General features: G+C 55.3%; 1 protein-coding gene across 2 annotated transcripts in view; it reads left to right on the plus strand.

Annotated features, from left to right (window-relative positions):
* Nucleotides 1-27837, plus strand: part of sfxn2 (sideroflexin 2) — a 113408-nt gene that overhangs the window by 41568 nt on the left and 44003 nt on the right. For both annotated transcript variants that reach the window (XM_072479583.1, XM_072479582.1), the window contains exon 3: nucleotides 20808-20978. In XM_072479583.1, coding sequence (XP_072335684.1) covers nucleotides 20808-20978 — 171 coding nt within the window. The remainder of the gene's footprint in view (nucleotides 1-20807; nucleotides 20979-27837) is intronic.

A 27837-nucleotide genomic window follows, 5' to 3' on the forward strand; every position in this document is an offset into this window, starting at 1 on the left:
TGCGTGCAGTCTGCCCGTTCTCTCCGTGTCTGCGTGGAGTCTGTACGTTCTCTCCGTGTCTGTGCGCAGTCTGCCCGTTCTCTCCGTGTCTGCGTGCAGTTTGCCCGTTCTCTCCGTGTCTGCGTGCAGTCTGCCCGTTCTCTCCGTGCCTGCGTGCAGTCTGCCCGTTCTCTCCGTGTCTGCCTGCAGTCTGCCCGTTCTCTCCGTGCCTGTGCGCAGTCTGTACGTTCTCTCCGTGTCTGCGCGCAGTCTGCCCGTTCTCTCCGTGTCTGCTCGCAGTCTGCCCGTTCTCTCCGTGTCTGCGTGCAGTCTGCCCGTTCTCTCCGTGTCTGCGTGCAGTCTGCCCGTTCTTTCCGTGTCTGCGTGCAGTCTGTACGTTCTCTCCGTGTCTGCGTGTAGTCTGCCCGTTCTCTCCGTGTCTGCGTGCAGTCTGCCCGTTCTCACCGTGTCTGCGTGCAGTCTGCCCGTTCTCTCGGTGTCTGCGTGCAGTCTGCCCGTTCTCTCGGTGTCTGCGTGCAGTCTGCCCGTTCTCTCTGTGTCTGCGTGGAGTCTGTACGTTCTCTCCGTGTCTGCGTGCAGTTTGCCCGTTCTCTCCGTGTCTGCGTGGAGTCTGTACGTTCTCTCCGTGTCTGCGTGCAGTCTGTACGTTCTCTCCGTGTCTGCGTGCAGTTTGCCCGTTCTCTCCGTGTCTGCGTGCAGTCTGCCCGTTCTCTCCGTGTCTGCGTGCAGTCTGCCCGTTCTCTCCGTGTCTGCGTGGAGTCTGTACGTTCTCTCCGTGTCTGCGTGCAGTTTGCCCGTTCTCTCCGTGTCTGTGCGCAGTCTGCCCGTTCTCTCCGTGTCTGTGCGCAGTCTGCCCGTTCTCTCCATGCCTGTGCGCAGTCTGCCCGTTCTCTCCGTGTCTGCGTGCAGTCTGCCCGTTCTCTCCGTGTCTGCGTGCAGCCTGCCCGTTCTCTCCGTGTCTGCGTGCAGTCTGCCCGTTCTCTCCGTGTCTGCGTGCAGTTTGCCCGTTCTCTCCGTGTCTGCGTGCAGTCTGCCCGTTCCGTCCGTGTCTGTGCGCAGTCTGCCCGTTCTCTCCGTGTCTGCGTGCAGTCTGCCCGTTCTCTCCGTGTCTGCGTGCAGTCTGCCCGTTCTCTCCGTGTCTGCGTGCAGTCTGCCCGTTCTCTCCGTGTCTGCGTGCAGTCTGCCCGTTCTCTCCGTGTCTGCGTGCAGCCTGCCCGTTCTCTCCATGTCTGCGTGCAGTTTGCCCGTTCTCTCCGTGTCTGCGTGCAGTCTGCCCGTTCTCTCCGTGTCTGCGTGCAGTCTGCCCGTTCTCTCTGTGTCTGCGTGGAGTCTGTACGTTCTCTCCGTGTCTGCGTGCAGTTTGCCCGTTCTCTCCGTGTCTGCGTGGAGTCTGTACGTTCTCTCCGTGTCTGCGTGCAGTTTGCCCGTTCTCTCCGTGTCTGCGTGGAGTCTGTACGTTCTCTCCGTGTCTGCGTGCAGTCTGCCCGTTCTCTCCGTGTCTGCGTGCAGTCTGCCCGTTCTCTCTGTGTCTGCGTGGAGTCTGTACGTTCTCTCCGTGTCTGCGTGCAGTCTGCCCGTTCTCTCTGTGTCTGCGTGGAGTCTGTACGTTCTCTCCGTGTCTGCGTGCAGTTTGCCCGTTCTCTCCGTGTCTGCGTGGAGTCTGTACGTTCTCTCCGTGTCTGCGTGCAGTTTGCCCGTTCTCTCCGTGTCTGCGTGCAGTCTGCCCGTTCTCTCCGTGTCTGCGTGCAGTCTGCCCGTTCTCTCCGTGCCTGCGTGCAGCCTGCCCGTTCTCTCCATGCCTGTGCGCAGTCTGCCCGTTCTCTCCGTGTCTGCGTGCAGTCTGCCCGTTCTCTCCGTGTCTGCGTGCAGCCTGCCCGTTCTCTCCGTGTCTGCGTGCAGTCTGCCCGTTCTCTCCGTGTCTGCGTGCAGCCTGCCCGTTCTCTCCGTGTCTGCGTGGAGTCTGTACGTTCTCTCCGTGTCTGCGTGCAGTCTGCCCGTTCTCTCTGTGTCTGCGTGCAGTCTGCCCGTTCTCTCCGTGTCTGCGTGGAGTCTGTACGTTCTCTCCGTGTCTGTGCGCAGTCTGCCCGTTCTCTCCGTGTCTGCGTGCAGTTTGCCCGTTCTCTCCGTGTCTGCGTGCAGTCTGCCCGTTCTCTCCGTGCCTGCGTGCAGTCTGCCCGTTCTCTCCGTGTCTGCCTGCAGTCTGCCCGTTCTCTCCGTGCCTGTGCGCAGTCTGTACGTTCTCTCCGTGTCTGCGCGCAGTCTGCCCGTTCTCTCCGTGTCTGCTCGCAGTCTGCCCGTTCTCTCCGTGTCTGCGTGCAGTCTGCCCGTTCTCTCCGTGTCTGCGTGCAGTCTGCCCGTTCTTTCCGTGTCTGCGTGCAGTCTGTACGTTCTCTCCGTGTCTGCGTGTAGTCTGCCCGTTCTCTCCGTGTCTGCGTGCAGTCTGCCCGTTCTCACCGTGTCTGCGTGCAGTCTGCCCGTTCTCTCCGTGTCTGCGTGCAGTCTGCCCGTTCTCTCGGTGTCTGCGTGCAGTCTGCCCGTTCTCTCTGTGTCTGCGTGGAGTCTGTACGTTCTCTCCGTGTCTGCGTGCAGTTTGCCCGTTCTCTCCGTGTCTGCGTGGAGTCTGTACGTTCTCTCCGTGTCTGCGTGCAGTCTGTACGTTCTCTCCGTGTCTGCGTGCAGTTTGCCCGTTCTCTCCGTGTCTGCGTGCAGTCTGCCCGTTCTCTCCGTGTCTGCGTGCAGTCTGCCCGTTCTCTCCGTGTCTGCGTGGAGTCTGTACGTTCTCTCCGTGTCTGCGTGCAGTTTGCCCGTTCTCTCCGTGTCTGTGCGCAGTCTGCCCGTTCTCTCCGTGTCTGTGCGCAGTCTGCCCGTTCTCTCCATGCCTGTGCGCAGTCTGCCCGTTCTCTCCGTGTCTGCGTGCAGTCTGCCCGTTCTCTCCGTGTCTGCGTGCAGCCTGCCCATTCTCTCCGTGTCTGCGTGCAGTCTGCCCGTTCTCTCCGTGTCTGCGTGCAGTCTGCCCGTTCTCTCCGTGTCTGCGTGCAGTCTGCCCGTTCCGTCCGTGTCTGTGCGCAGTCTGCCCGTTCTCTCCGTGTCTGCGTGCAGTCTGCCCGTTCTCTCCGTGTCTGCGTGCAGTCTGCCCGTTCTCTCCGTGTCTGCGTGCAGTCTGCCCGTTCTCTCCGTGTCTGCGTGCAGTCTGCCCGTTCTCTCCGTGTCTGCGTGCAGCCTGCCCGTTCTCTCCATGTCTGCGTGCAGTTTGCCCGTTCTCTCCGTGTCTGCGTGCAGTCTGCCCGTTCTCTCCGTGTCTGCGTGCAGTCTGCCCGTTCTCTCTGTGTCTGCGTGGAGTCTGTACGTTCTCTCCGTGTCTGCGTGCAGTTTGCCCGTTCTCTCCGTGTCTGCGTGGAGTCTGTACGTTCTCTCCGTGTCTGCGTGCAGTTTGCCCGTTCTCTCCGTGTCTGCGTGGAGTCTGTACGTTCTCTCCGTGTCTGCGTGCAGTCTGCCCGTTCTCTCCGTGTCTGCGTGCAGTCTGCCCGTTCTCTCTGTGTCTGCGTGGAGTCTGTACGTTCTCTCCGTGTCTGCGTGCAGTCTGCCCGTTCTCTCTGTGTCTGCGTGGAGTCTGTACGTTCTCTCCGTGTCTGCGTGCAGTTTGCCCGTTCTCTCCGTGTCTGCGTGGAGTCTGTACGTTCTCTCCGTGTCTGCGTGCAGTTTGCCCGTTCTCTCCGTGTCTGCGTGCAGTCTGCCCGTTCTCTCCGTGTCTGCGTGCAGTCTGCCCGTTCTCTCCGTGTCTGCGTGCAGTCTGCCCGTTCTCTCCATGCCTGTGCGCAGTCTGCCCGTTCTCTCCGTGTCTGCGTGCAGTCTGCCCGTTCTCTCCGTGTCTGCGTGCAGCCTGCCCGTTCTCTCCGTGTCTGCGTGCAGTCTGCCCGTTCTCTCCGTGTCTGCGTGCAGCCTGCCCGTTCTCTCCGTGTCTGCGTGCACTCTGCCCGTTTTCTCCGTGTCTGCGTGCAGCCTGCCCGTTCTCTCCGTGTCTGTGCGCAGTCTGCCCGTTCTCTCCGTGTCTGTGCGCAGTCTGCCCGTTCTCTCCATGCCTGTGCGCAGTCTGCCCGTTCTCTCCGTGCCTGCGTGCAGTCTGCCCGTTCTCTCCGTGTCTGCGTGCAGCCTGCCCGTTCTCTCCGTGACTGTGCGCAGTCTGTACGTTCTCTCCGTGTCTGTGCGCAGTCTGCCCGTTCTCTCCGTGTCTGCGTGCAGTCTGCCCGTTCTCTCCGTGTCTGTGCGCAGTCTGTACGTTCTTTCCGTGTCTGTGCGCAGTCTGCCCGTTCTCTCCGTGTCTGCGTGCAGTCTGCCCGTTCTCTCCGTGTCTGTGCGCAGTCTGTACGTTCTTTCCGTGTCTGTGCGCAGTCTGCCCGTTCTCTCCATGCCTGTGCGCAGTCTGCCCGTTCTCTCCGTGTCTGCGTGCAGTCTGTACGTTCTCTCCGTGTCTGCGTGCAGTCTGCCCGTTCTCTCCGTGTCTGCGTGCAGTCTGCCCGTTCTCTCCGTGTCTGCGTGCAGTCTGCCCGTTCTCTCCATGCCTGTGCGCAGTCTGCCCGTTCTCTCCGTGTCTGCGTGCAGTCTGCCCGTTCTCTCCGTGTCTGCGTGCAGCCTGCCCGTTCTCTCCGTGTCTGCGTGCAGTCTGCCCGTTCTCTCCGTGTCTGCGTGCAGCCTGCCCGTTCTCTCCGTGTCTGAGCGCAGTCTGCCCGTTCTCTCCGTGTCTGCGTGCAGCCTGCCCGTTCTCTCCGTGTCTGTGCGCAGTCTGCCCGTTCTCTCCGTGTCTGTGCGCAGTCTGCCCGTTCTCTCCATGCCTGTGCGCAGTCTGCCCGTTCTCTCCGTGCCTGCGTGCAGTCTGCCCGTTCTCTCCGTGTCTGCGTGCAGCCTGCCCGTTCTCTCCGTGTCTGTGCGCAGTCTGTACGTTCTCTCCGTGTCTGTGCGCAGTCTGCCCGTTCTCTCCGTGTCTGCGTGCAGTCTGCCCGTTCTCTCCGTGTCTGTGCGCAGTCTGTACGTTCTCTCCGTGTCTGTGCGCAGTCTGCCCGTTCTCTCCGTGTCTGCGTGCAGTCTGCCCGTTCTCTCCGTGTCTGCGTGCAGTCTGCCCGTTCTCTCCGTGTCTGCGTGCAGCCTGCCCGTTCTCTCCATGCCTGTGCGCAGTCTGCCCGTTCTCTCCATGCCTGTGCGCAGTCTGCCCGTTCTCTCCGTGTCTGCGTGCAGTCTGTACGTTCTCTCCGTGTCTGCGTGCAGTCTGCCCATTCTCTCCGTGTCTGCGTGCAGCCTGCCCGTTCTTTCGTGTCTGCGTGCAGTCTGCCCGTTCTCTCCGTGTCTTCCTGGAGTCTGTACGTTCTCTCCGTGTCTGCGTGCAGTCTGCCCGTTCTCTCCGTGTCTGCGTGGAGTCTGTACGTTCTCTCCGTGTCTGCGTGCAGTTTGCCCGTTCTCTCCGTGTCTGCGTGCAGTCTGCCCGTTCTCTCCGTGCCTGCGTGCAGTCTGCCCGTTCTCTCCGTGTCTGCCTGCAGTCTGCCCGTTCTCTCCGTGCCTGCGCGCAGTCTGCCCGTTCTCTCCGTGTCTGCGTGCAGTCTGCCCGTTCTTTCCGTGTCTGCGTGCAGTCTGTACGTTCTTTCCGTGTCTGCGTGTAGTCTGCCCGTTCTCTCCGTGTCTGCGTGCAGTCTGCCCGTTCTCTCCGTGTCTGCGTGCAGTCTGCCCGTTCTCTCCGTGTCTGCGTGCAGTCTGCCCGTTCTCTCCGTGTCTGCGTGCAGTCTGCCCGTTCTCACCATGTCTGCGTGCAGTCTGTACGTTCTCTCCGTGTCTGCGTGCAGTCTGCCCATTCTCTCGGTGTCTGCGTGCAGTCTGCCCGTTCTCTCTGTGTCTGCGTGGAGTCTGTACGTTCTCTCCGTGTCTGCGTGCAGTTTGCCCGTTCTCTCCGTGTCTGCGTGCAGTCTGTACGTTCTCTCCGTGTCTGCGTGCAGTCTGTACGTTCTCTCCGTGTCTGCGTGCAGTTTGCCCGTTCTCTCCGTGTCTGCGTGCAGTCTGCCCGTTCTCTCCGTGTCTGCGTGCAGTCTGCCCGTTCTCTCCGTGTCTGCGTGGAGTCTGTACGTTCTCTCCGTGTCTGCGTGCAGTTTGCCCGTTCTCTCCGTGTCTGCGTGCAGTCTGCCCGTTCTCTCCGTGTCTGCGTGCAGTCTGCCCGTTCTCTCCGTGTCTGCGTGCAGTCTGCCCGTTCTCTCCGTGTCTGCGTGCAGTCTGCCCGTTCTCTCCGTGTCTGCATGCAGTTTGCCCGTTCTCTCCGTGTCTGTGCGCAGTCTGTACGTTCTCTCCGTGTCTGCGTGCAGTCTGCCCGTTCTCTCGATGTCTGCGTGCTGTCTGCCCGTTCTCTCCGTGTCTGCGTGCAGTCTGTACGTTCTCTCGGTGTCTGCGTGCAGTCTGTACGTTCTCTCCGTGTCTGCGTGCAGTCTGCCCGTTCTCTCCGTGTCTGCGTGCAGTCTGCCCGTTCTCTCCGTGTCTGCGTGCAGTCTGTACGTTCTCTCCGTGTCTGTGCGCAGTCTGCCCGTTCCCTCCGTGTCTGCGTGCAGTCTGCCCGTTCTCTCCGTGCCTGCGTGCAGTCTGCCCGTTCTCGCCGTGTCTGAGCGCAGTCTGCCCGTTCTCTCCGTGTCTGCGTGCAGTCTGCCCGTTCTCTCCGTGTCTGCGTGCAGTCTGTACGTTCTCTCCGTGTCTGCTCGCAGTCTGCCCGTTCCCTCCGTGTCTGCGTGCAGTCTGCCCGTTCCCTCCTTGTCTGCGTGCAGTCTGCCCGTTCTCTCCGTGTCTGCGTGCAGTCTGCCCGTTCTCTCCGTGTCTGCTCGCAGTCTGCCCGTTCTCTCCGTGTCTGCTCGCAGTCTGCCCGTTCTCTCCGTGTCTGCGTGCAGTCTGCCCGTTCTCGCCGTGTCTGAGCGCAGTCTGCCCGTTCTCTCCGTGTCTGCGTGCAGTCTGCCCGTTCTCTCCGTGTCTGCGTGCAGTCTGCCCGTTCTCTCCGTGTCTGCTCGCAGTCTGCCCGTTCTCTCCGTGTCTGCGTGCAGTCTGTACGTTCTCTCCGTGTCTGCTCGCAGTCTGCCCGTTCTCTCCGTGTCTGCGTGCAGTCTGTACGTTCTCTCCGTGTCTGCTCGCAGTCTGCCCGTTCTCTCCGTGTCTGCGTGCAGTCTGCCCGTTCTCTCCGTGTCTGCGTGCAGTCTGTACGTTCTCTCCGTGTCTGCTCGCAGTCTGCCCGTTCTCTCCGTGTCTGCGTGCAGTCTGCCCGTTCTCTCCGTGTCTGCGTGCAGTCTGCCCGTTCTCTCCGTGTCTGCGTGCAGTCTGCCCGTTCTCTCCGTGTCTGCGTGCAGTCTGCCCGTTCTCTCCGTGTCTGCGTGCAGTCTGCCCGTTCTCTCCGTGTCTGTGCGCAGTCTGCCCGTTCTCTCCGTGTCTGCGTGCAGTCTGCCCGTTCTCTCCGTGTCTGCGTGCAGTCTGCCCGTTATCTCCGTGTCTGCGTGCAGTCTGCACGTTCTCTCCGTGTCTGCGTGCAGTCTGCCCATTCTCTCCGTGTCTGCGTGCAGTCTGTACGTTCTCTCCGTGTCTGCGTGCAGTCTGCCCGTTCTCTCCGTGTCTGCGTGCAGTCTGCCCGTTCTCTCCGTGTCTGCTCGCAGTCTGCCAGTTCTCTCCGTGTCTGCGTGCAGTCTGCCCGTTCTCTCCGTGTCTGAGCGCAGTCTGCCCGTTTTCTCCGTGTCTGAGCGCAGTCTGCCCGTTTTCTCCGTGTCTGCGTGCAGTCTGCCCGTTCTCTCCGTGTCTGCGTGCAGTCTGCCCGTTCTCTCCGTGTCTGTGCGCAGTCTGCCCGTTCTCTCCGTGTCTGCGTGCAGTCTGCCCGTTCTCTCCGTGTCTGTGCGCAGTCTGCCCGTTCTCTCCGTGTCTGCGTGCAGTCTGCCCGTTCTCTCCGTGTCTGCGTGCAGTCTGCCCGTTCTCTCCGTGTCTGCGTGCAGTCTGCCCGTTCTCTCCGTGTCTGCGTGCAGTCTGCCCGTTCTCTCCGTGTCTGCGTGCAGTCTGCCCGTTCTCTCCGTGTCTGCGTGCAGTCTGCCCGTTCTCTCCGTGTCTGCGTGGAGCCTGCCCGTTCTCTCCGTGTCTGTGCGCAGTCTGCCCGTTCTCTCCGTGTCTGCGTGCAGTCTGCCCGTTCTCTCCGTGTCTGCGTGTAGCCTGCCCGTTCTCTCCGTGTCTGTGCGCAGTCTGACCGTTCTCTCCATGCCTGTGCGCAGTCTGCCCGTTCTCTCCGTGTCTGCGTGCAGTCTGTACGTTCTCTCCGTGTCTGCGTGCAGTCTGCCCGTTCTCTCCGTGTCTGCGTGCAGTCTGCCCGTTCTCTCCGTGTCTGCGTGCAGTCTGCCCGTTCTCTCCGTGTCTGCGTGCAGTCTGTACGTTCTCTCCGTGTCTGCGTGCAGTCTGCCCGTTCTCTCCGTGTCTGTGCGCAGTCTGCCCGTTCTCTCCGTGTCTGCTCGCAGTCTGCCCGTTCTCTCCGTGTCTGCGTGCAGTCTGCCCGTTCTCTCCGTGCCTGCGCGCAGTCTGCCCGTTCTCTCCGTGTCTGCTCGCAGTCTGCCCGTTCTCTCCGTGTCTGCGTGCAGTCTGCCCGTTCTCTCCGTGTCTGCGTGTAGCCTGCCCGTTCTCTCCGTGTCTGTGCGCAGTCTGCCCGTTCTCTCCATGCCTGTGCGCAGTCTGCACGTTCTCTCCGTGTCTGCGTGCAGTCTGTACGTTCTCTCCGTGTCTGCGTGCAGTCTGCCCATTCTCTCCGTGTCTGCGTGCAGCCTGCCCGTTCTTTCGTGTCTGCGTGCAGTTTGCCCGTTCTCTCCGTGTCTGCGTGGAGTCTGTACGTTCTCTCCGTGTCTGCGTGCAGTTTGCCCGTTCTCTCCGTGTCTGCGTGCAGTCTGCCCGTTCTCTCCGTGTCTGTGCGCAGTCTGCCCGTTCTCTCCATGCCTGTGCGCAGTCTGACCGTTCTCTCCGTGCCTGCGTGCAGTCTGCCCATTCTCTCCGTGTCTGCGCGCAGTCTGCCCGTTCTCTCCGTGTCTGCGTGCAGTCTGCCCGTTCTCTCCGTGTCTGCGCGCAGTCTGCCCGTTCTCTCCGTGTCTGCGTGCAGTCTGCCCGTTCTCTCCGTGTCTGCGTGCAGTCTGCCCGTTCTCTCCGTGTCTGCTCGCAGTCTGCCCGTTCTCTCCGTGTCTGCGTGCAGTCTGCCCGTTCTCTCCGTGTCTGCGTGCAGTTTGCCCGTTCTCTCCGTGTCTGAGCGCAGTCTGCCCGTTTTCTCTGTGTCTGCGTGCAGTCTGCCCGTTCTCTCCGTGTCTGCGTGCAGTCTGCCCGTTCTCTCCGTGTCTGTGCGCAGTCTGCCCGTTCTCTCCGTGTCTGCGTGCAGTCTGCCCGTTCTCTCCGTGTCTGCGTGCAGTCTGCCCGTTCTCTCCGTGTCTGTGCGCAGTCTGCCCGTTCTCTCCGTGTCTGCGTGCAGTCTGCCCGTTCTCTCCGTGTCTGCGTGCAGTCTGCCCGTTCTCTCCATGCCTGTGCGCAGTCTGCCCGTTCTCTCCGTGTCTGCGTGCAGCCTGCCCGTTCTTTCGTGTCTGCGTGCAGTTTGCCCGTTCTCTCCGTGTCTGAGCGCAGTCTGCCCGTTCTCTCCGTGTCTGCGTGCAGTCTGCCCGTTCTCTCCGTGTCTGCGTGCAGTCTGCCCGTTCTCTCCGTGTCTGCGCGCAGTCTGCCCGTTCTTTCCGTGTCTGAGCGCAGTCTGCCCGTTCTCTCCGTGTCTGCGTGCAGTCTGCACGTTCTCTCCGTGTCTGCGCGCAGTCTGCCCGTTCTCTCCGTGTCTGAGCACAGTCTGCCCGTTCTCTCCGTGTCTGAGCGCAGTCTGCCCGTTCTCTCCGTGTCTGCGTGCAGTCTGCCCGTTCTCTCCGTGTCTGCGTGCAGTCTGCCCGTTCTCTCCGTGTCTGCGTGCAGTCTGCACGTTCTCTCCGTGTCTGCGTGCAGTCTGCCCGTTCTCTCCGTGTCTGCGTGCAGTCTGCACGTTCTCTCCGTGTCTGCGCGCAGTCTGCCCGTTCTCTCCGTGTCTGCGCGCAGTCTGCCCGTTCTCTCCGTGTCTGCGTGCAGTCTGCCCGTTCTCTCCGTGTCTGCGTGCAGTCTGCACGTTCTCTCCGTGTCTGCGTGCAGTTTGCCCGTTCTCTCCGTGTCTGCGTGCAGTCTGCCCGTTCTCTCCGTGTCTGCGTGCAGTCTGCACGTTCTCTCCATGTCTGCGTGCAGTCTGCCCGTTCTCTCCGTGTCTGCGTGCAGTCTGCCCGTTCTATCCGTGTCTGCGTGTAGTCTGTACGTTCTCTCTGTGTCTGCGTGCAGTTTGCCCGTTCTCTCCGTGTCTGAGCGCAGTCTGCCCGTTCTCTCCGTATCTGCGTGGAGTCTGTACGTTCTCTCCGTGTCTGCGTGCAGTTTGCCCGTTCTCTCCGTGTCTGCGTGCAGTCTGCCCGTTCTCTCCGTGTCTGAGCGCAGTCTGCCCGTTCTCTCCGTGTCTGCGTGGAGTCTGTACGTTCTCTCCGTGTCTGCGTGCAGTTTGCCCGTTCTCTCCGTGTCTGCGTGCAGTCTGCCCGTTCTCTCGGTGTCTGCGTGCAGTCTGCCCGTTCTCTCCGTGCCTGTGCGCAGTCTGCCCGTTCTTTCCGTGTCTGAGCGCAGTCTGCCCGTTCTCTCCGTGTCTGCGTGCAGTCTGTACGTTCTCTCCGTGTCTGCGTGTAGTCTGCCCATTCTCTCCGTGTCTGCGTGCAGTCTGCCCGTTCTCACCGTGTCTGCGTGCAGTCTGCCCGTTCTCACCGTGTCTGCGTGCAGTCTGCCCGTTCTCTCCGTGTCTGCGTGCAGTCTGTACGTTCTCTCCATGCCTGTGCGCAGTCTGCCCGTTCTCTCGGTGTCTGCGTGCAGTCTGCCCGTTCTCTCCATGTCTGCGTGCAGTCTGTACGTTCTCTCCATGCCTGTGCGCAGTCTGCCCGTTCTCTCCGTGTCTGCGTGCAGTCTGTACGTTCTCTCCATGCCTGTGCGCAGTCTGCCCGTTCTCACCGTGTCTGCGTGCAGTCTGCCCGTTCTCACCGTGTCTGCGTGCAGTCTGCCCGTTCTCTCCGTGTCTGCGTGCAGTCTGCCCGTTCTCTCCGTGTCTGCTCGCAGTCTGTACGTTCTCTCCGTGTCTGCGTGCAGTCTGCCCGTTCCCTCCGTGTCTGCGTGCAGTCTGCCCGTTCTCTCCATGCCTGTGCGCAGTCTGCCCGTTCTCTCCGTGTCTGCGTGCAGTCTGCCCGTTCTCTCTGTGTCTGCGTGCAGTCTGCCCGTTCTCTCGGTGTCTGCGTGCAGTCTGTACGTTCTCTCCGTGTCTGCGTGCAGTTTGCCCGTTCTCTCCGTGTCTGCGTGCAGTCTGCCCGTTCTCTCCGTGTCTGCGTGCAGTCTGCCCGTTCTCTCCGTGTCTGCGTGGAGTCTGTACGTTCTCTCCGTGTCTGCGTGCAGTTTGCCCGTTCTCTCCGTGTCTGCGTGCAGTCTGCCCGTTCTCTCCGTGTCTTCGTGGAGTCTGTACGTTCTCTCCGTGTCTGCGTGCAGTTTGCCCGTTCTCTCCGTGTCTGCGTGCAGTCTGTACGTTCTCTCCGTGTCTGCGTGCAGTCTGCCCGTTCTCTCTGTGTCTGCGTGCAGTCTGTACGTTCTCTCCGTGTCTGCGTGCAGTCTGCCCGTTCTCTCCGTGTCTGCCTGCAGCCTGCCCGTTCTCTCCGTGCCTGCGCGCAGTTTGCCCGTTCTCTCCGTGTCTGCGTGCAGTCTGCCCGTTCTTTCCGTGTCTGCGTGCAGTCTGTACGTTCTCTCCGTGTCTGCGTGCAGTCTGCCCGTTCTCTCCGTGTCTGCGTGCATTCTGCCCGTTCTCTCCGTGTCTGCGTGCAGTCTGTACGTTCTCTCCGTGTCTGCGTGCAGTCTGCCCGTTCTCTCCGTGTCTGCGTGCAGTCTGCCCGTTCTCTCCGTGTCTGCGAGCAGTCTGCCCGTTCTCTCCGTGTCTGCGTGCAGTCTGCCCGTTCTCTCCGTGTCTGCGTGCAGTCTACCCGTTCTCTCCGTGTCTGCGTGCAGTCTGCCCGTTCTCACCGTGTCTGCGAGCAGTCTGCCCGTTCTCTCCGTGTCTGCGTGCAGTCTGCCCGTTCTCTCGGTGTCTGCGTGCAGTCTGCCCGTTCTCTCCGTGTCTGCGTGCAGTCTGCCCGTTCTCTCCATGCCTGTGCGCAGTCTGCCCGTTCTCTCCGTGTCTGCGTGCAGTCTGCCCGTTCTCTCCGTGTCTGCGTGTAGTCTGTACGTTCTCTCCGTGTCTGCGTGTAGTCTGCCCATTCTCTCCGTGTATGAGCGCAGTCTGCCCGTTCTCTCCGTGTCTGCGTGCAGTCTGTACGTTCTCTCCGTGTCTGCTCGCAGTCTGCCCGTTCTCTCCGTGCCTGCGTGCAGTCTGCCAATTCTCTCCGTGTCTGCGTGCAGTCAGCACGTTCTCTCCGTGTCTGCGTGCAGTCTGCCCGTTCTCTCCATGTCTGCGTGCAGTCTGCCCGTTCTCTCCGTGTCTGCGTGCAGTCTGCCCGTTCTCTCCGTGTCTGCGTGCAGTCTGCCCGTTCTCTCCGTGTCTGCGTGTAGTCTGCCCGTTCTCTCCGTGTCTGCGTGCAGTCTGCCCGTTCTCTCCGTGTCTGCGTGCAGTCTGCCCGTTCTCTCCGTGTCTGCGTGCAGTCTGCCCGTTCGCTCCGTGTCTGCGTGCAGTCTGCCCGTTCTCTCCGTGTCTGCGTGCAGTCTGCCCGTTCTCGCCGTGTCTGAGCGCAGTCTGCCCGTTCTCTCCGTGTCTGCGTGCAGTATGCCCGTTCTCTCCGTGTCTGCGTGCAGTCTGTACGTTCTCTCCGTGTCTGCTCGCAGTCTGCCCGTTCCCTCCGAGTCTGCGTGCAGTCTGCCCGTTCTCTCCGTGTCTGCGTGCAGTCTGCCCGTTCTCTCCGTGTCTGAGCGCAGTCTGCCCGTTCCCTCCGTGTCTGCGTGCAGTCTGCCTGTTCTCTCCGTGTCTGCGTGCAGTCTGCCCGTTCTCTCCGTGTCTGCGTGCAGTCTGCCCGTTCTCTCCGTGTCTGCTCGCAGTCTGCCCGTTCTCTCCGTATCTGCGTGCAGTCTGTACGTTCTCTCCGTGTCTGCTCGCAGTCTGCCCGTTCTCTCCGTGTCTGCGTGCAGTCTGCCCGTTCTCTCCGTGCCTGCGTGCAGTCTGCCCTTTCTCTCCGTGTCTGCGTGCAGTCTGCCCGTTCTCTCCGTGTCTGAGCGCAGTCTGCCCGTTCCCTCCGTGTCTGCGTGCAGTCTGCCCGTTCTCTCCGTGTCTGCGTGCAGTCTGCCCGTTCTCTCCGTGTCTGCGTGCAGTCTGCCGTTCTCTCCGTGTCTGCATGCAGTCTGCCCGTTCTCTCCGTGTCTGCGTGCAGTCTGCCCGTTCTCTCCGTGTCTGCGTGCAGTCTGCCCGTTCTCTCCACGTCTGCGTGCAGTCTGTACGTTCTCTCCGTGTCTGAGCGCAGTCTGCCCGTTCTCTCCGTGTCTGCGTGCAGTCTGCCCGTTCTCTCCGTGTCTGCGTGCAGTCTGCCCGTTCTCTCCGTGTCTGCGTGCAGTCTGCCCGTTCTCTCCATGTCTGCGTGCAGTCTGTACGTTCTCTCCGTGTCTGCGTGCAGTCTGCCTGTTCTCTCCGTGTCTGCGTGCAGTCTGCCCGTTCTCTCCGTGTCTGCGAGCAGTCTGCCCGTTCTCTCCGTGTCTGCGAGCAGTCTGCCCGTTCTCTCCGTGTCTGCGTGCAGTCTGCCCGTTCTCTCCGTGTCTGCGTGCAGTCAGCACGTTCTCTCCGTGTCTGCGTGCAGTCTGCCCGTTCTCTCCGTGTCTGCGCGCAGTCTGCCCGTTCTCTCCGTGTCTGCGTGCAGTCTGCCCGTTCTCTCCGTGTCTGAGCGCAGTTTGCCCGTTCTCTCCGTGTCTGCGTGCAGTCTGCCCGTTCTCTCCGTGTCTGCGTGCAGTCTGCCCGTTCTCTCCGTGTCTGCGTGCAGTCTGCCCGTTCTCTCCGTGTCTGCGTGCAGTCTGTACGTTCTCTCCGTGTCTGCGTGCAGTCTGTACGTTCTCTCCGTGTCTGCGTGCAGTCAGCATCTTCTCTCCGTGTCTGCGTGCAGTCTGCCCGTTCTCTCCGTGTCTGCGTGCAGTCTGTACGTTCTCTCCGTGTCTGCGTGCAGTCTGCCCGTTCTCTCCGTGTCTGCGTGCAGTCTGCCCGTTCTCTCCGTGTCTGAGCGCAGTCTGCCCGTTCTCTCCGTGTCTGCGTGCAGTCTGCCCGTTCTCTCCGTGTCTGCGTGCAGTCTGCCCGTTCTCTCCGTGTCTGCGTGCAGTCTGCCCGTTCTCTCTGTGTCTGCGTGCAGTCTGTACGTTCTCTCCGTGTCTGCGTGCAGTCTGCCCGTTCTCTCCGTGTCTGCGTGCAGTCTGCCCGTTCTCTCCCTGTCTGCGTGCAGTCTGTACGTTCTCTCCGTGTCTGCGTGTAGTCTGCCCATTCTCTCCGTGTCTTTGCGCAGTCTGCCCGTTCTCTCCGTGTCTGCGTGCAGTCAGCACGTTCTCTCCGTGTCTGCTCGCAGTCTGCCCGTTCTCTCCGTGTCTGCTCGCAGTCTGCCCGTTCTTTCCGTGTCTGCTCGCAGTCAGCCCGTTCCGTCCGTGTCTGCGTGCAGTCTGCCTGTTCTCTCCGTGTCTGCGTGCAGTCTGCCCGTTCTCTCCGTGTCTGAGCGCAGTCTGCCCGTTCCCTCCGTGTCTGCGTGCAGTCTGCCTGTTCTCTCCGTGTCTGCGTGCAGTCTGCCCGTTCTCTCCGTGTCTGCGTGCAGTCTGCCCGTTCTCTCCGTGTCTGCTCGCAGTCTGCCCGTTCTCTCCGTATCTGCGTGCAGTCTGTACGTTCTCTCCGTGTCTGCTCGCAGTCTGCCCGTTCTCTCCGTGTCTGCGTGCAGTCTGCCCGTTCTCTCCGTGCCTGCGTGCAGTCTGCCCTTTCTCTCCGTGTCTGCGTGCAGTCTGCCCGTTCTCTCCGTGTCTGAGCGCAGTCTGCCCGTTCCCTCCGTGTCTGCGTGCAGTCTGCCCGTTCTCTCCGTGTCTGCGTGCAGTCTGCCCGTTCTCTCCGTGTCTGCGTGCAGTCTGCCGTTCTCTCCGTGTCTGCATGCAGTCTGCCCGTTCTCTCCGTGTCTGCGTGCAGTCTGCCCGTTCTCTCCGTGTCTGCGTGCAGTCTGCCCGTTCTCTCCATGTCTGCGTGCAGTCTGTACGTTCTCTCCGTGTCTGAGCGCAGTCTGCCCGTTCTCTCCGTGTCTGCGTGCAGTCTGCCCGTTCTCTCCGTGTCTGCGTGCAGTCTGCCCGTTCTCTCCGTGTCTGCGTGCAGTCTGCCCGTTCTCTCCATGTCTGCGTGCAGTCTGTACGTTCTCTCCGTGTCTGCGTGCAGTCTGCCTGTTCTCTCCGTGTCTGCGTGCAGTCTGCCCGTTCTCTCCGTGTCTGCGAGCAGTCTGCCCGTTCTCTCCGTGTCTGCGAGCAGTCTGCCCGTTCTCTCCGTGTCTGCGTGCAGTCTGCCCGTTCTCTCCGTGTCTGCGTGCAGTCAGCACGTTCTCTCCGTGTCTGCGTGCAGTCTGCCCGTTCTCTCCGTGTCTGCGCGCAGTCTGCCCGTTCTCTCCGTGTCTGCGTGCAGTCTGCCCGTTCTCTCCGTGTCTGAGCGCAGTTTGCCCGTTCTCTCCGTGTCTGCGTGCAGTCTGCCCGTTCTCTCCGTGTCTGCGTGCAGTCTGCCCGTTCTCTCCGTGTCTGCGTGCAGTCTGCCCGTTCTCTCCGTGTCTGCGTGCAGTCTGTACGTTCTCTCCGTGTCTGCGTGCAGTCTGTACGTTCTCTCCGTGTCTGCGTGCAGTCAGCATCTTCTCTCCGTGTCTGCGTGCAGTCTGCCCGTTCTCTCCGTGTCTGCGTGCAGTCTGTACGTTCTCTCCGTGTCTGCGTGCAGTCTGCCCGTTCTCTCCGTGTCTGCGTGCAGTCTGCCCGTTCTCTCCGTGTCTGAGCGCAGTCTGCCCGTTCTCTCCGTGTCTGCGTGCAGTCTGCCCGTTCTCTCCGTGTCTGCGTGCAGTCTGCCCGTTCTCTCCGTGTCTGCGTGCAGTCTGCCCGTTCTCTCTGTGTCTGCGTGCAGTCTGTACGTTCTCTCCGTGTCTGCGTGCAGTCTGCCCGTTCTCTCCGTGTCTGCGTGCAGTCTGCCCGTTCTCTCCCTGTCTGCGTGCAGTCTGTACGTTCTCTCCGTGTCTGCGTGTAGTCTGCCCATTCTCTCCGTGTCTTTGCGCAGTCTGCCCGTTCTCTCCGTGTCTGCGTGCAGTCAGCACGTTCTCTCCGTGTCTGCTCGCAGTCTGCCCGTTCTCTCCGTGTCTGCTCGCAGTCTGCCCGTTCTTTCCGTGTCTGCTCGCAGTCAGCCCGTTCCGTCCGTGTCTGCGTGCAGTCTGCCTGTTCTCTCCGTGTCTGCGTGCAGTCTGCCCGTTCTCTCCGTGTCTGCGTGCAGTCTGCCTGTTCTCTCCGTGTCTGCGTGGGTTTCCTCCGGGTGCTCCGGTTTCCTCCCACGAGTCCCAAAAGACGTGCTTTTTAGGTGAATTGGACATTCTGAACTCTCCCTCTGTGTACCCGAACAGGCGCCGGAGTGTGGCGACTAGGGGATTTCAACAGTAACTTCATTGTAGTGTTAATGGAAGCCTACTTGTGACAATACAGATTATTATATTATATATAAGACCAGCTCCCTGAGAAAATTGCAACACTGACCCAGCTGATAATACAAGTCAGATCCCAATGTAAAATCTGGCAGCACGGTGGTGCAGTGGTTAGCACTGCTGCCTCATAGCGCTGAGGACCCGGGTTCGATCCCCCGGCCCCGTGTCATTGCCTGTGTGGAGTTTGCACATTCTCCCCGTGTTTTTGTGGGTCTCACCCCTATACCCCAAAGATGTGCAGGGTAGGTGGATTGGCCACGCTAAATTGTCCCTTAATTGGGAAAAAAAATAATTGGGTACTCTAAATTTAAAAAAGACAGCCTGGTTTGATGGCTCCTAACTTATTTTTTAGAAACCCTGGATATAAGTGACTGAACAAAATCATAAGAATCTGCTGATGAACATTTAATACGAATGATAAAATCTTTATTAAACAGGAAAAATAAGCCATATTACACCAGAGAAAAGGGACTGGAAAGATTTCAACATAAACACAAGAGCTCACTTCAAATTCACACTACCCTTTACCCCAGCGATGTCTTTAGAGACACACAGACGAGTGAAACGTTACCACTAGCTTGATATAAAGGCTTGGGACTGACACATTTGCAAAGGGTTTTCTGTTGGTGAATCCTTGAGCATTCACTTCCAGCATCTTAACCATGTCATGTGAGAGTACCTTTAAGAAATGGGTGTTTATTATGGCAGTGATGTCGGAGAATGGGTGGAGCTGGGCTGTCTGTCAGCTTTTTACTTTAGTTTTAGGCTGTTTGTTGCAGGGTGTGTTTTAGTTTCATTTTCAGAGCTGGATAGCTGCAGTCACAGCCAGTAGGTGTATGAATCTCTCTCTCTATTCTAAAGACTGTAAATCGGTCCTTTGGTGATTGAAAACTAATAACTGCTCTCAGTAGTGACTTTAACCTGATGTGCTTCTGTTAAAGGTTATGTGTTTTGTAAGTCTTCTGGATGCTAAAAGGACAGCGTACGCATTACTTAGTGTTGTATTCTTTGGGGATTGTATTTGAATTAATGGTTGCTAAGATGTTCACTGTATGTTTTAAAAAGGTTAACTCAAGTTCATAGAATAAACATTGTTTTGCTTTAAAAAATATTTTTCCACTTCTGCTGTACCGCACCTGTAGAGTGGGCCATGTGCTCCCCATACCACAATCTATTAAAAGTTGTTGGTCAGGTGAACTCCATGATACACTTTGGTAACTCTAAACCCTGGCCCATAACAACCAACTAGTGTCTCTCCTTGAGGGGGGTGGGAGGGGTGGGGGGGAGAGAGGTGGGGGGGCGGGGGTGAGGGTGGGGGGGGGGGGTATTTGATAGCCTTTTACAAGAAGATGTCAAAGGCCTCTAAAGAAAATACTGGACAGAAGGTTACGAGCGGATGCCGGGGTGGGGATGCACCCATTACTGTGGATAAGCTGACGGAGGTAATGGTGGCCGAATTCGAAAGACATGATTTTGAGAGACTCGGGAGATGATGGAGATCCTCAAAAAGTCGGTGGAGCACGTGTTGGGCTCAATAAAGAAGGCGCTGGAAAATACCTCTGAGATGGTGGGGGAGCATGGGTGAGGTGCTGAAGGGGGCGGAGTAGACCCTGCCGTGACACCTGGACCAGATAGCCTCACTGGAAGCTGAGCTGTTGATGGTGGAAGACAGGAATAAGGGCCTGAGGGCTAAGGTCGAGGATCTGAAGAATAGGTCGAGGAGGCAGAACCTCAGGATCGTGGAGTTATTGGAGGGGCTGGAGGGCCCGAGGCCGACTGAGTACTTTGGGATGTTCACAAAGCTGTTTGCGGGGGGTACGGGGGGAGGGGGGGACGACAGATTCCCTTCCCTCGAGCTGGACGGAGGCCCACCGGTCACTCCGGTGAAGCCACGGGCGAATGAGCCGCCACGAGTTTTCATAGCTATCAGACAAAGGAGAGGGTCCTGAAATGGGCCAAAGAAAATCGAGAGGTGCGATGGGAAGGGAGCAGTATTCAAATATACCAAGGTGTTGCGGCAGATTTGGCAAAGAGGCATGCGGCCTTCAACAGGGCGAAGTCAGCACTGTATGAGAGCGGTGTGTGTTTTGGTGTGGTGTAGCCGGCGAGGCTGAGAGTCGTGCACAATTCCAGGGAACATTTTTTTGAGACGGCGGAGGAAGTGGAGGCTTTCGTCAAAGGACTTGGGCTGAACTGAGGGGGTTTGAATGGGACTTTTATGGTGGCTGGGACAGGGCTGTTTGTGGATGTTATATTGTTTTTCCTTTTTGTACATAGATATGGTTAATTGAAATTTATGATCTTGTATTGAGGGAGCATCTGTTTTTGTGGGTGGAAGGGGGCCTGAGGACATTGGGGAAACGAATTAGAGTAGGAATCCAATTAGTACATGGCCCAAAATGGAGGATGGGGATTTTAATGGGTTTGGGTTATTCCTTTGCAGACGGAGGGGACGGGGGACTTTCTGTTCTTTTCTGTTTCTCATTTGATGTGGGCTCTCATGGGGGGGGGTCATCTGAGGCAGGCAGAGGTTTGCTAGTGAACAGGAGCAATGTGGGAGAGGGGCTGCGGACTGCTGCACCTGTTTATGCAGGTTTCGATGAAGCTAGAAGGAGTGAATGGCAGGGGATGGGGAGGAGAGATAAGAGTTTGAAAGGAGATGGTTGGGGGATTTCTGGTATGGGAGCTCTAGGGTCCGGCGAAGACACCGACTTTCCGTCACAGCCGTCTCCACCATCCCAGAGACACTCGCCTCTGCTGGGCAATATAGTTAAGATTTTCCTGGGGTACTATTTGGTGCGCACCACACACGTGCTACCGTACATCAGACGGAGGTAGGAACTCCTGAGGGGGCAGAAGGTTGGAGGACGGGCCAGGGACTAGCTGCCGCCCAAACTGGTTTAAGGCTTCTGGAACAGACGGTCCCATCAATAGTGGAGATGCAGATGCAGAGCCAATGACTACATGAGGGGTTGACGGCGAGCATCCAACTGCGTGCAGGGGACAGGAGGCAGTGCCGACCATCTGTGCCACCCAGGCCAACACCGCACGGGTGGCATCCATGGTGGTGGCCATAGGGGCAAAGGTTTTGGCCATGGGTCAAGACGTCCAAGGCCTGGGGCATTCTGTGCAGATGGTGATGAGGCCCTGGACAAGGCTGCCATCTCAGGCAGCCATGTACCAGAGCCATCTGGAAATTGCAATGACGCTCCATGACCACAGCAGGCCACGGCTGGGAGCATCGACGACATTGCCCAGGCGCTGACCACAATGCGGGATGTGGATTTCAGTGGCCACCTCCCTGCCCGATCATGGGTCACTGGATTGGGCGCAGAGTACTTGCTACCGAGAAGCCCTTAATCAGGAGGCCGCTGGCAAGCCTGCCAGCTTTGCTGGGGGGTCTTCAGACAGCGCAGGAGACCCGCGCGGCTTCCATTTAATAACCTTTATTCATGTCACAAGCCGACTTACATTAACACTGCAATGAAGTTACTGTGAAAATCCCCTAGTCGCCACATTCCGGCGCCTGTTCGGGTACACAGAGGGAGAATTCAGAATGTCCAATTCACCTAACAAGTCTTTCGGGACTTGTGGGAGGAAACCGGAGCACCCGGAGGAATCCCACGCTGACACGGGGAGAACGTGCAGACTCCGCACAGACAGTGACTTAAGCCAGGAATCGAACCTGGGACCCTGGTGCTGTGAAGCAACAGTGCTAACCACTGTGCAACCGAGCCGCCCAATTTAATCCCTGAGCCATCATTATATTGTGGTGGCCTTGGGGTAATGGATGACAATTGGCTCATTAATGAGCCTAACTGATATCCCACCCCTGACAGCTGGGAATCCCCCCCTCCCCCTCACTTAATCGTGGAAGTTTCTCCCGACAAGGGGAGGCTGGCGTGGGGCTTTCCCATGATGAAACAGGCTTGACCACTGAGATTCCTGCCATGTTGAGCTGAATAAAAGCCAGCCCATTCACCCGTCTTAAGGCGCCAGTAGAGAGGCAAATCTGAAAGAAAGTAAACATTTGACAATGTGCGTTATTTGCATTGTTTTATTTTCCAGAGCTGGCACAGTGCCCCCAGGAACAACAGAGGAGCAGTTACACTATGCAAAGAAACTGTACGACTCTGCATTCCATCCCGACAGCGGAGAAAGAATGAATTTAATTGGGCGAATGTCGTTTCAGGTCCCCGGTGGTATGGCTATCACTGGTTTCATGCTGCAGTTTTACAGGTATTACCATAGGATTTGGTCCACAGATACATTGCGATCCAATGGGCCAGTGGGTTTACCCATCCATAGCCAAGATGTACTGAGTAGGAGATGTAGAAACATGGGAATTAAGAGCAAGCATAGGCCATTCAGCCCCTCAATCCTGGTCCCTCATTCAGCTAGATCATGGATGATCTACCTCAACCCCATTTTCTCTCCACTATCTCCATATCTCTTCATGTCTTTAATACCTTGAAATCTATTCAGTTTCTGTCTTGAAGATCATGACTGAGCCTTCTCTATGGTAGAGAATTCCAAAGATTCACCACCTCTGAGTGAAGAATTCCTCCTCATCTTAGTCTTAAATGGCCTGTCCCTTATTCTAACCCTGATTCTAGACACCCCACCAGGGAGAAACATCCTTCCTGCATCTACCCCGTCGAGCCCTGTAAGAGTTTTGGAAGTTTCAATTAGATCACCCCTTGTTTTTCAAAACTTTCAAGAAGACAGGCCCAGTCTCCTCAATCTCCCCTCATAGGACAATCCCGCCATCCCAGGAATCAGACTGGTAAACTTCCGCTGCACGCCCTGAATGGCAAGAATGCGCTTCCTCAGATAAGGAGACCAAATCAGTACTCTCACCACAGCTTCTTCCAATTGCAGCAAGACATCTTCATTACTCAGAACAAACTGTGGTAAAGTCCAACGTACCATTTGCCTTCCCAATTGCTTGCTGCACCTGCAAGCAAGTTTTCAGTGACAAAGACAGCCAGGTCCCTTTGGCTGTCAACACTTGACAATCTCTCACCATTCAAGAAATGCTTTACCTTTTTTTTTTTCCCACCAAACGTCACATTTTTCCATGTTATATTCCATCTGGCAAGTTCTTGCCCACTCACTTAGTCTGTCTAAATCTGCTTGAAGCCTCTTTGTAACCTCCTCACAACTCACATTCCCACTACTTTTGTGTCATTAGCAAACTTGGAAATATTACATTTATTCTCCACATCTAAATCATTGATATTGATTGTGAAAAGCTGGGGCCCAGGCACTGATTCTTGAGGTAAGCCACTCGTCAGCCTGCTAACCTGAAAATGACCCATTTATTTCCACTCTCCATTAATCAATTCTAAATCTATGATAGTATATTACCCCCAGTTCTCAGGCAGGAAGCCTGTCCAATCCTGTTCCCGGTGTCAGTAAAATTCCTCGATAGTGGGGCGTGGTCAGAGAGCCGATCTACCACAAACCCTGCAATAGTATTGCTCCCCCTCCTCGTGCCTCAACACTGTTCCTCCATTCATTGAGAACATGGCTGGACTGCGATCCAATTCCACAACACACATTAGGCAGGGTGCTCTTTCCAAGGGCCGGTGCAGACTCGATGGGCCGAATGGCCACCTTCTGCCCTGTAAATTCCATGATTCTATACCACATTTGCACCACATCCCCTAATCCCTTTGGATATCAGAAATCTATCGACCACAGATTTAAAATTCACTGTTGATCTAGCATCAATTATCATTTGCCGAATAGAGTTTCATAAGACCATAAGACATAGGAGCAGAATTAGGCCACTCGGCCCATCGAGTCTGCTCCACCAGTCAATCATGGCTGATATTTTCCCATCCCCATTCTCCTGCCTTCTCCCCATAACCCAATACATCAGCACACTTTGCCAAATTTCACACATTGAAGATCTGGCTCTAATTTTTAGGCTATGCCAATTAGTACTAGACTCCCCAACCAGTGGAAATATTTTCTCCCAATCTACCCTGTCTGTTCCCCTTTAATACGTTGAAAATTTTGATTAAATTACCCCTTAACCTTCGAAATTCCAGGGTGGCACAGTGGCGCAGTGGTTAGCACTGCTGCCTACATCGGGTTCGATCCCGGCCTTGGATCACTGACCATGTGGAGTTTTCACATTCTCCTCAGGTCTGCATGGGTTTCATCCCAACAACCCAAAGATGTGCAGGGCAGATGGATTGGCCACTTAAATTGCCCCTTAATTTGGAAAAATTAATTGGGTACTTTAAATTTATATTTTAAAAAATCTTCTAACTCCAAGCCACGGTAAGTTAACCCTTTAAGCCCCAGTATCGTTCTAGTAAATCTATGCTCCCCTCTCTCCAAGGCCAATATTTCCTTCCTAAGGTGTTGTACGTGCAAGTATAAAGACAGGCTAGAATGCAGAAATAGAAAGAACTTCAAACCAGAAAACTTCTGGCACAGGACTGTGTTGATTTACAGTGCGAGCTTAAGTCAGAGACAAGGTGAGGATGAATGAACTGCAAGCAGTGATGCTCAGGGACTTCAGACGTGGCCTATGCAGGCAGGGCTTTCTGGAGATGAAGAATGAGGCATTTCAAGTACTGATCAATTCCCTTTTGAAAGTCACTGTTAAATCTGCTTCCACTATCCTATTAGACAGTTGATTACGGATTGTGACAAATTCATGTAAAATTATTTCTCTTCATCTCCCCTCTGGTTCTTTTGCCACAGAATAAACTAACAAATGAGAAAAAATGGGGGTGAAATTCAACTCTTGTCAGGATACAATACGGAGGGCCATTGATTGGCTGCCTGTTATACACCCCCATTTCTGCGTGAGTTTGAACGGAAGGGAGAATTGGGAAATTTGAACTTCGCTCCCATTAAATGTAGATGAAACTGAGTTGCCCGAGCTTAGAGGGCCAGATTAGATTGTTTGGATATCACATGGGAAACCGTTTTCACATCCCTAGATTAGGTGGGAGTTTGGATCAGCTCCGGTGTCATGGATGAATAGCCTCCTTTGATCTAAGTTTTTTTCCGATGACTGCATCATTTATTTGTACCCTCATTTCTTATTTTTTTGTAAAAGGTTGATTTGAAAATAAATTCTGAATAAAGAAAAGCAGTGAGGAGTCTATGAGTGGCCATCTTTACAAGTTTTAAATTAAAGCAAAATGGACGGAAAATATCCCCGAGGATCATTGTTTACAAATTATTTGTTCTAACCTCCTCTATGTTTTTGACACATGCTGTAAATCAACACAGCCCAGTGCCAGATGGTTTATGATTCAAAGTTCCTTGTATTGCTACATGGTACCTTGCATTTGTCCTTGCTGGTGGTTATAAAGTTAGAGGTCTGTAGCTTATTAATATACAAACGAAATCATTGAAAGATTTAGGTCATTTCAGGTTTTTTTTAGTTTGTTGCTATAAGCATAGTTAATTTATGGAAACCTAAATAAACTAACCCCACCTTGTCGGTGCTCTTTGTGCCACATTGTGTGGAGTTCCTGAAAAGTGTCACTATTCTAAATGTTGGCAAGTGACTCTTCTAAGAGCTCACTTGTCAGAGAGTAGGGGCTAGATGGCTGGAGGTTGAGTCACTAACGCTGGATGGAACGGGAGTATGGGATTTCCAAAAGGTCAGTGTCAGAGGACAGAAGGCCATGGCGGAATGGAGAATTGGGAAATTTGAACTTCAGCCCCATTAAATGTAGAGGTAGAGGTGGGGGTGGCATCAGTATGGGTGAATTTCAGTGTCGCTCTGATGCCAGATATAAAGGCCGTACATTCCAACAACTGGCAAACCATATCAAACAGCACGTAGCATTCAGCGGTCCACAACAGGCAGAGCACTGACTATACTCGACCAGCCCGAGCTTGCAAAACGCAGACCTTAATTCCTAACCTTAGATGTGATTCTGTGGCTGCGAAACAATCCCAAGTGTGCCAGCAATTACACTAACAATCAATTTAAGATTATCAGGCTCACAATGTGGTTTACTAATGCTTGTAAGAAGCTACATATAATCGTACACCTTCTGCAAGCAAAAGGAAAATGTCCAGGCATTGCATCTTTTTTTTAAATTAAACAAAAGAATAGGGAACAATAGTGCCTTGGTACATTTGCCATGAGAATGCCTTGACTGATTAGACTTGACTTTCCAACCAGTCAGCACCCTTTGTTCATGCAGTATAAATTGTTGCTCTGTTTGAAACATGGCATTCTTATATCTGTCCTGATGAGTGCAAGGCAAAAAGCTTTGACAACATGTCTCTTTTCAGTTCAGCAATACTGAAGTGAAATATTGCATTACACAAAAAGTGGTTTGACAAAACTCAAAAAAATGTTGGTTTCAGTTTGTTTTATTCTCCCTATAGCTTATTGATACCTACCTGCCAAGTAAGACTGGAAATAATTCAACACCAATAGTTCATCATCAATAAGTGCTCTTGCCACCCCTCCCCCCCGCCCCCCCCAATACACTGACCCCCTCTCCCCCTGCCAATATGGGCACACCGTAAGACCATATGATATAGGAGTAGAATTAGGCCATTCGGCCCATCGAGTCTGCTCCGCCATTTGACCATGGCTGAAATGTTTCTCATCGCCATTCTCCCGCCTCCTCACCGTAACCCCTGACCCCCATTAAGGTATCTTATTATTTTATATTTCTACAATTGTTGGCAGAACAATGTTTTCAATGCTTGTCTTTATGCATCATACTCTCCGTTCGTTAGTAGTTCTAATTCCTGGCCAAAAATGATCAATTTCAGGAAAACGTCTGAAATTTCTTCCCTGGCTCCAGAAGTTGGGTTTCAGGCAATCACAATTATCTGTGTCCCTGGGTGATATTGAAATGAATGCTATCATCCACTAACACTGTCTCGTGGTCGGTTCCTGCACATACCAGCTGCAAAGATGTTGGCTGGCGATGCAAATTGGGCAATCCCATTCCATCCAGCGTTAGTGACTCATCCATTGTACGTCCTGCCCAAGGTTCGGCCCCATTGACCTCAAGCTGTATACCACCTCTGCTGTCTCTTAACTGCATTTGCCTTGTCTTGTCTATTCTGCATTCCCACCTCTTAAACCTTGTGTTAATATTAAGCATTTCTTCAGGAGCTCAAATAAAATGCCCTCTTTGTCCAGTGTAACGTTCCCTGGTATATCCTCATCGCGCTGATGCTCAACCACATTTATCAATTTGGTTGTCCATTGCAATCCAGACCAAGAATGCGACCTGATAGCATGGTACGTAGAACATTACACAAAGGTCAAAGTGGAGGCAGAGCAGACTTTCTATATGCCAGTATTAACGGTGACTCCACTTAGTTTACTGGCTATAAAGTGCTATGGGAGATGGTGAGGATGCGAATGCCTCAAATGTGTTCATTCATTCCTGCCTTGAACCAATGTGCTGTATCAGCCTTTCTCTCCACTGTTTTAAATTGTGCTGATAGAGCAGAGGTTATTTTCCAGTTAAACCACCAGCTCCCAATTCTAAATCATTTCCTGTAGGTTACTTTCATCTCTTGTACCCGTTTGGATAAGTGGTGGGTGTAATATCTCCCATGGCACTATGAACAGAAGAGCAGGCATTATTCCCCCGACTCTTTGGGGCAATATATACCCTTCAAGCAAGATCATGAAGGCAGATTACCTGATCATTGACCTCATTGCTATTTGTGGGACTTTCGCTCTTTGTAAATTGGCTGCTGCATTTCCCTTCAATAGCAAAAGTGACTCCACTTCAAAAGCACTTCATTGGCTGTGAAGCACTTTGGGAAATCCCGAGGCTGCGAATGATATTTTAAAAATGCAAGTTTCTTTGTTTGTTCTTTCGTCAACAAATGCCACCAAAAACACCAGAAAGAGGCTACTCCTTTTTTCCGAAAATATACTTTATTCAAAACATTTCAAATTAATATTACAGAAACTGCAATAAAAATTCAGCTTTTCTCCATACGGAATGCTCCACTTGAAGGTGCCTTAATATAATTGCAATACTCTTGATTTTTATAATGTACATAAGAACTGGGAGTAGGCCACCTGGCCCTTCGAGCCTGCTCCGCCATTCAATGAGATCATGGCTGATCTTTTGTGGACTCAGCTCCACTTTCCGGCCCGAACACCATAACCCTTAATCCCTTTATTCTTCAAAAAGCTATCAATCTTTATCTTCAGAACATTTAATGAAGGAGCCACAACTGCTTACTGGGCAGGGAATTCCATAGATTCGCAACCCTTTGGGTGAAGAAGTTCCTCCTAAACTCAGTTCTAAATCTACTTCCCCTTATTTTGAGGCTATGCCCCCTAGTTCTGCTTTCACCTGCCAGTGGAAACAATCTCCCCGCATCTATTCTATCTATTCCCTTCATAATTTTATATGTTTCAGGCATTTGGCCTCACAGTGCCAGGGACCCAGGTTCAACTCTGACCTCGGGTGACTGTGTGGAGTCTGTACATTCTCCCCGTGTCTGTGTGGGTTTCGTCCGGATGCTCCGGTTTCCTCCCACAGCCAAAGATGTGCTGGTCAGGTGGATTGGCCATGCTAAATTGCCCCTTAGTGTCCAAAAAGGTTAGGTGCGGTTACAGTGATGGGGTGGGGGTGCGAGCTGAGGTGGAATGCTCTTTCCAGTGCTCGGTGCAGACTCGATGGGCCGAATGGTCTCCTTCTGCACTAGTGATTCTAAACCAGTTCAAATTGAATATTACAGAAAGTGATTATTGTTCGTCTCACTGCTAAATGTGGGTCAGTTGGGCTCAGTTCGCTGGCCAACTGGTTTGTGCACCCCCCCCCCCCCCAGACTTTCTAGGTGGAAACGGCCTCTCATTGTCTACCCAGTCAAACCTTCTAAGAACATTATACATTTCAATGAGATTGCCTCTCATTCCTCTCCTCCAGAGAGTGTGGACCCATTCTACTCAATCACTCCTCATCGGACAGCCTTCTCATCTGAGGAATCTATTTGGTGAAACCATCTTGCATTCCATCAAAGGAAAGTATATCCTTCCTCAGGTAGTGAGACCAGGATTCCAGATATGGCCTATATATCCCTATAGAATTGCAATACGACTTCCTCAATCTTCTACTGCAAT

Source organism: Scyliorhinus torazame, chromosome 16, assembly GCF_047496885.1.
Source record: "Scyliorhinus torazame isolate Kashiwa2021f chromosome 16, sScyTor2.1, whole genome shotgun sequence".
Taxonomy (NCBI): Eukaryota; Metazoa; Chordata; class Chondrichthyes; order Carcharhiniformes; family Scyliorhinidae; genus Scyliorhinus; species Scyliorhinus torazame.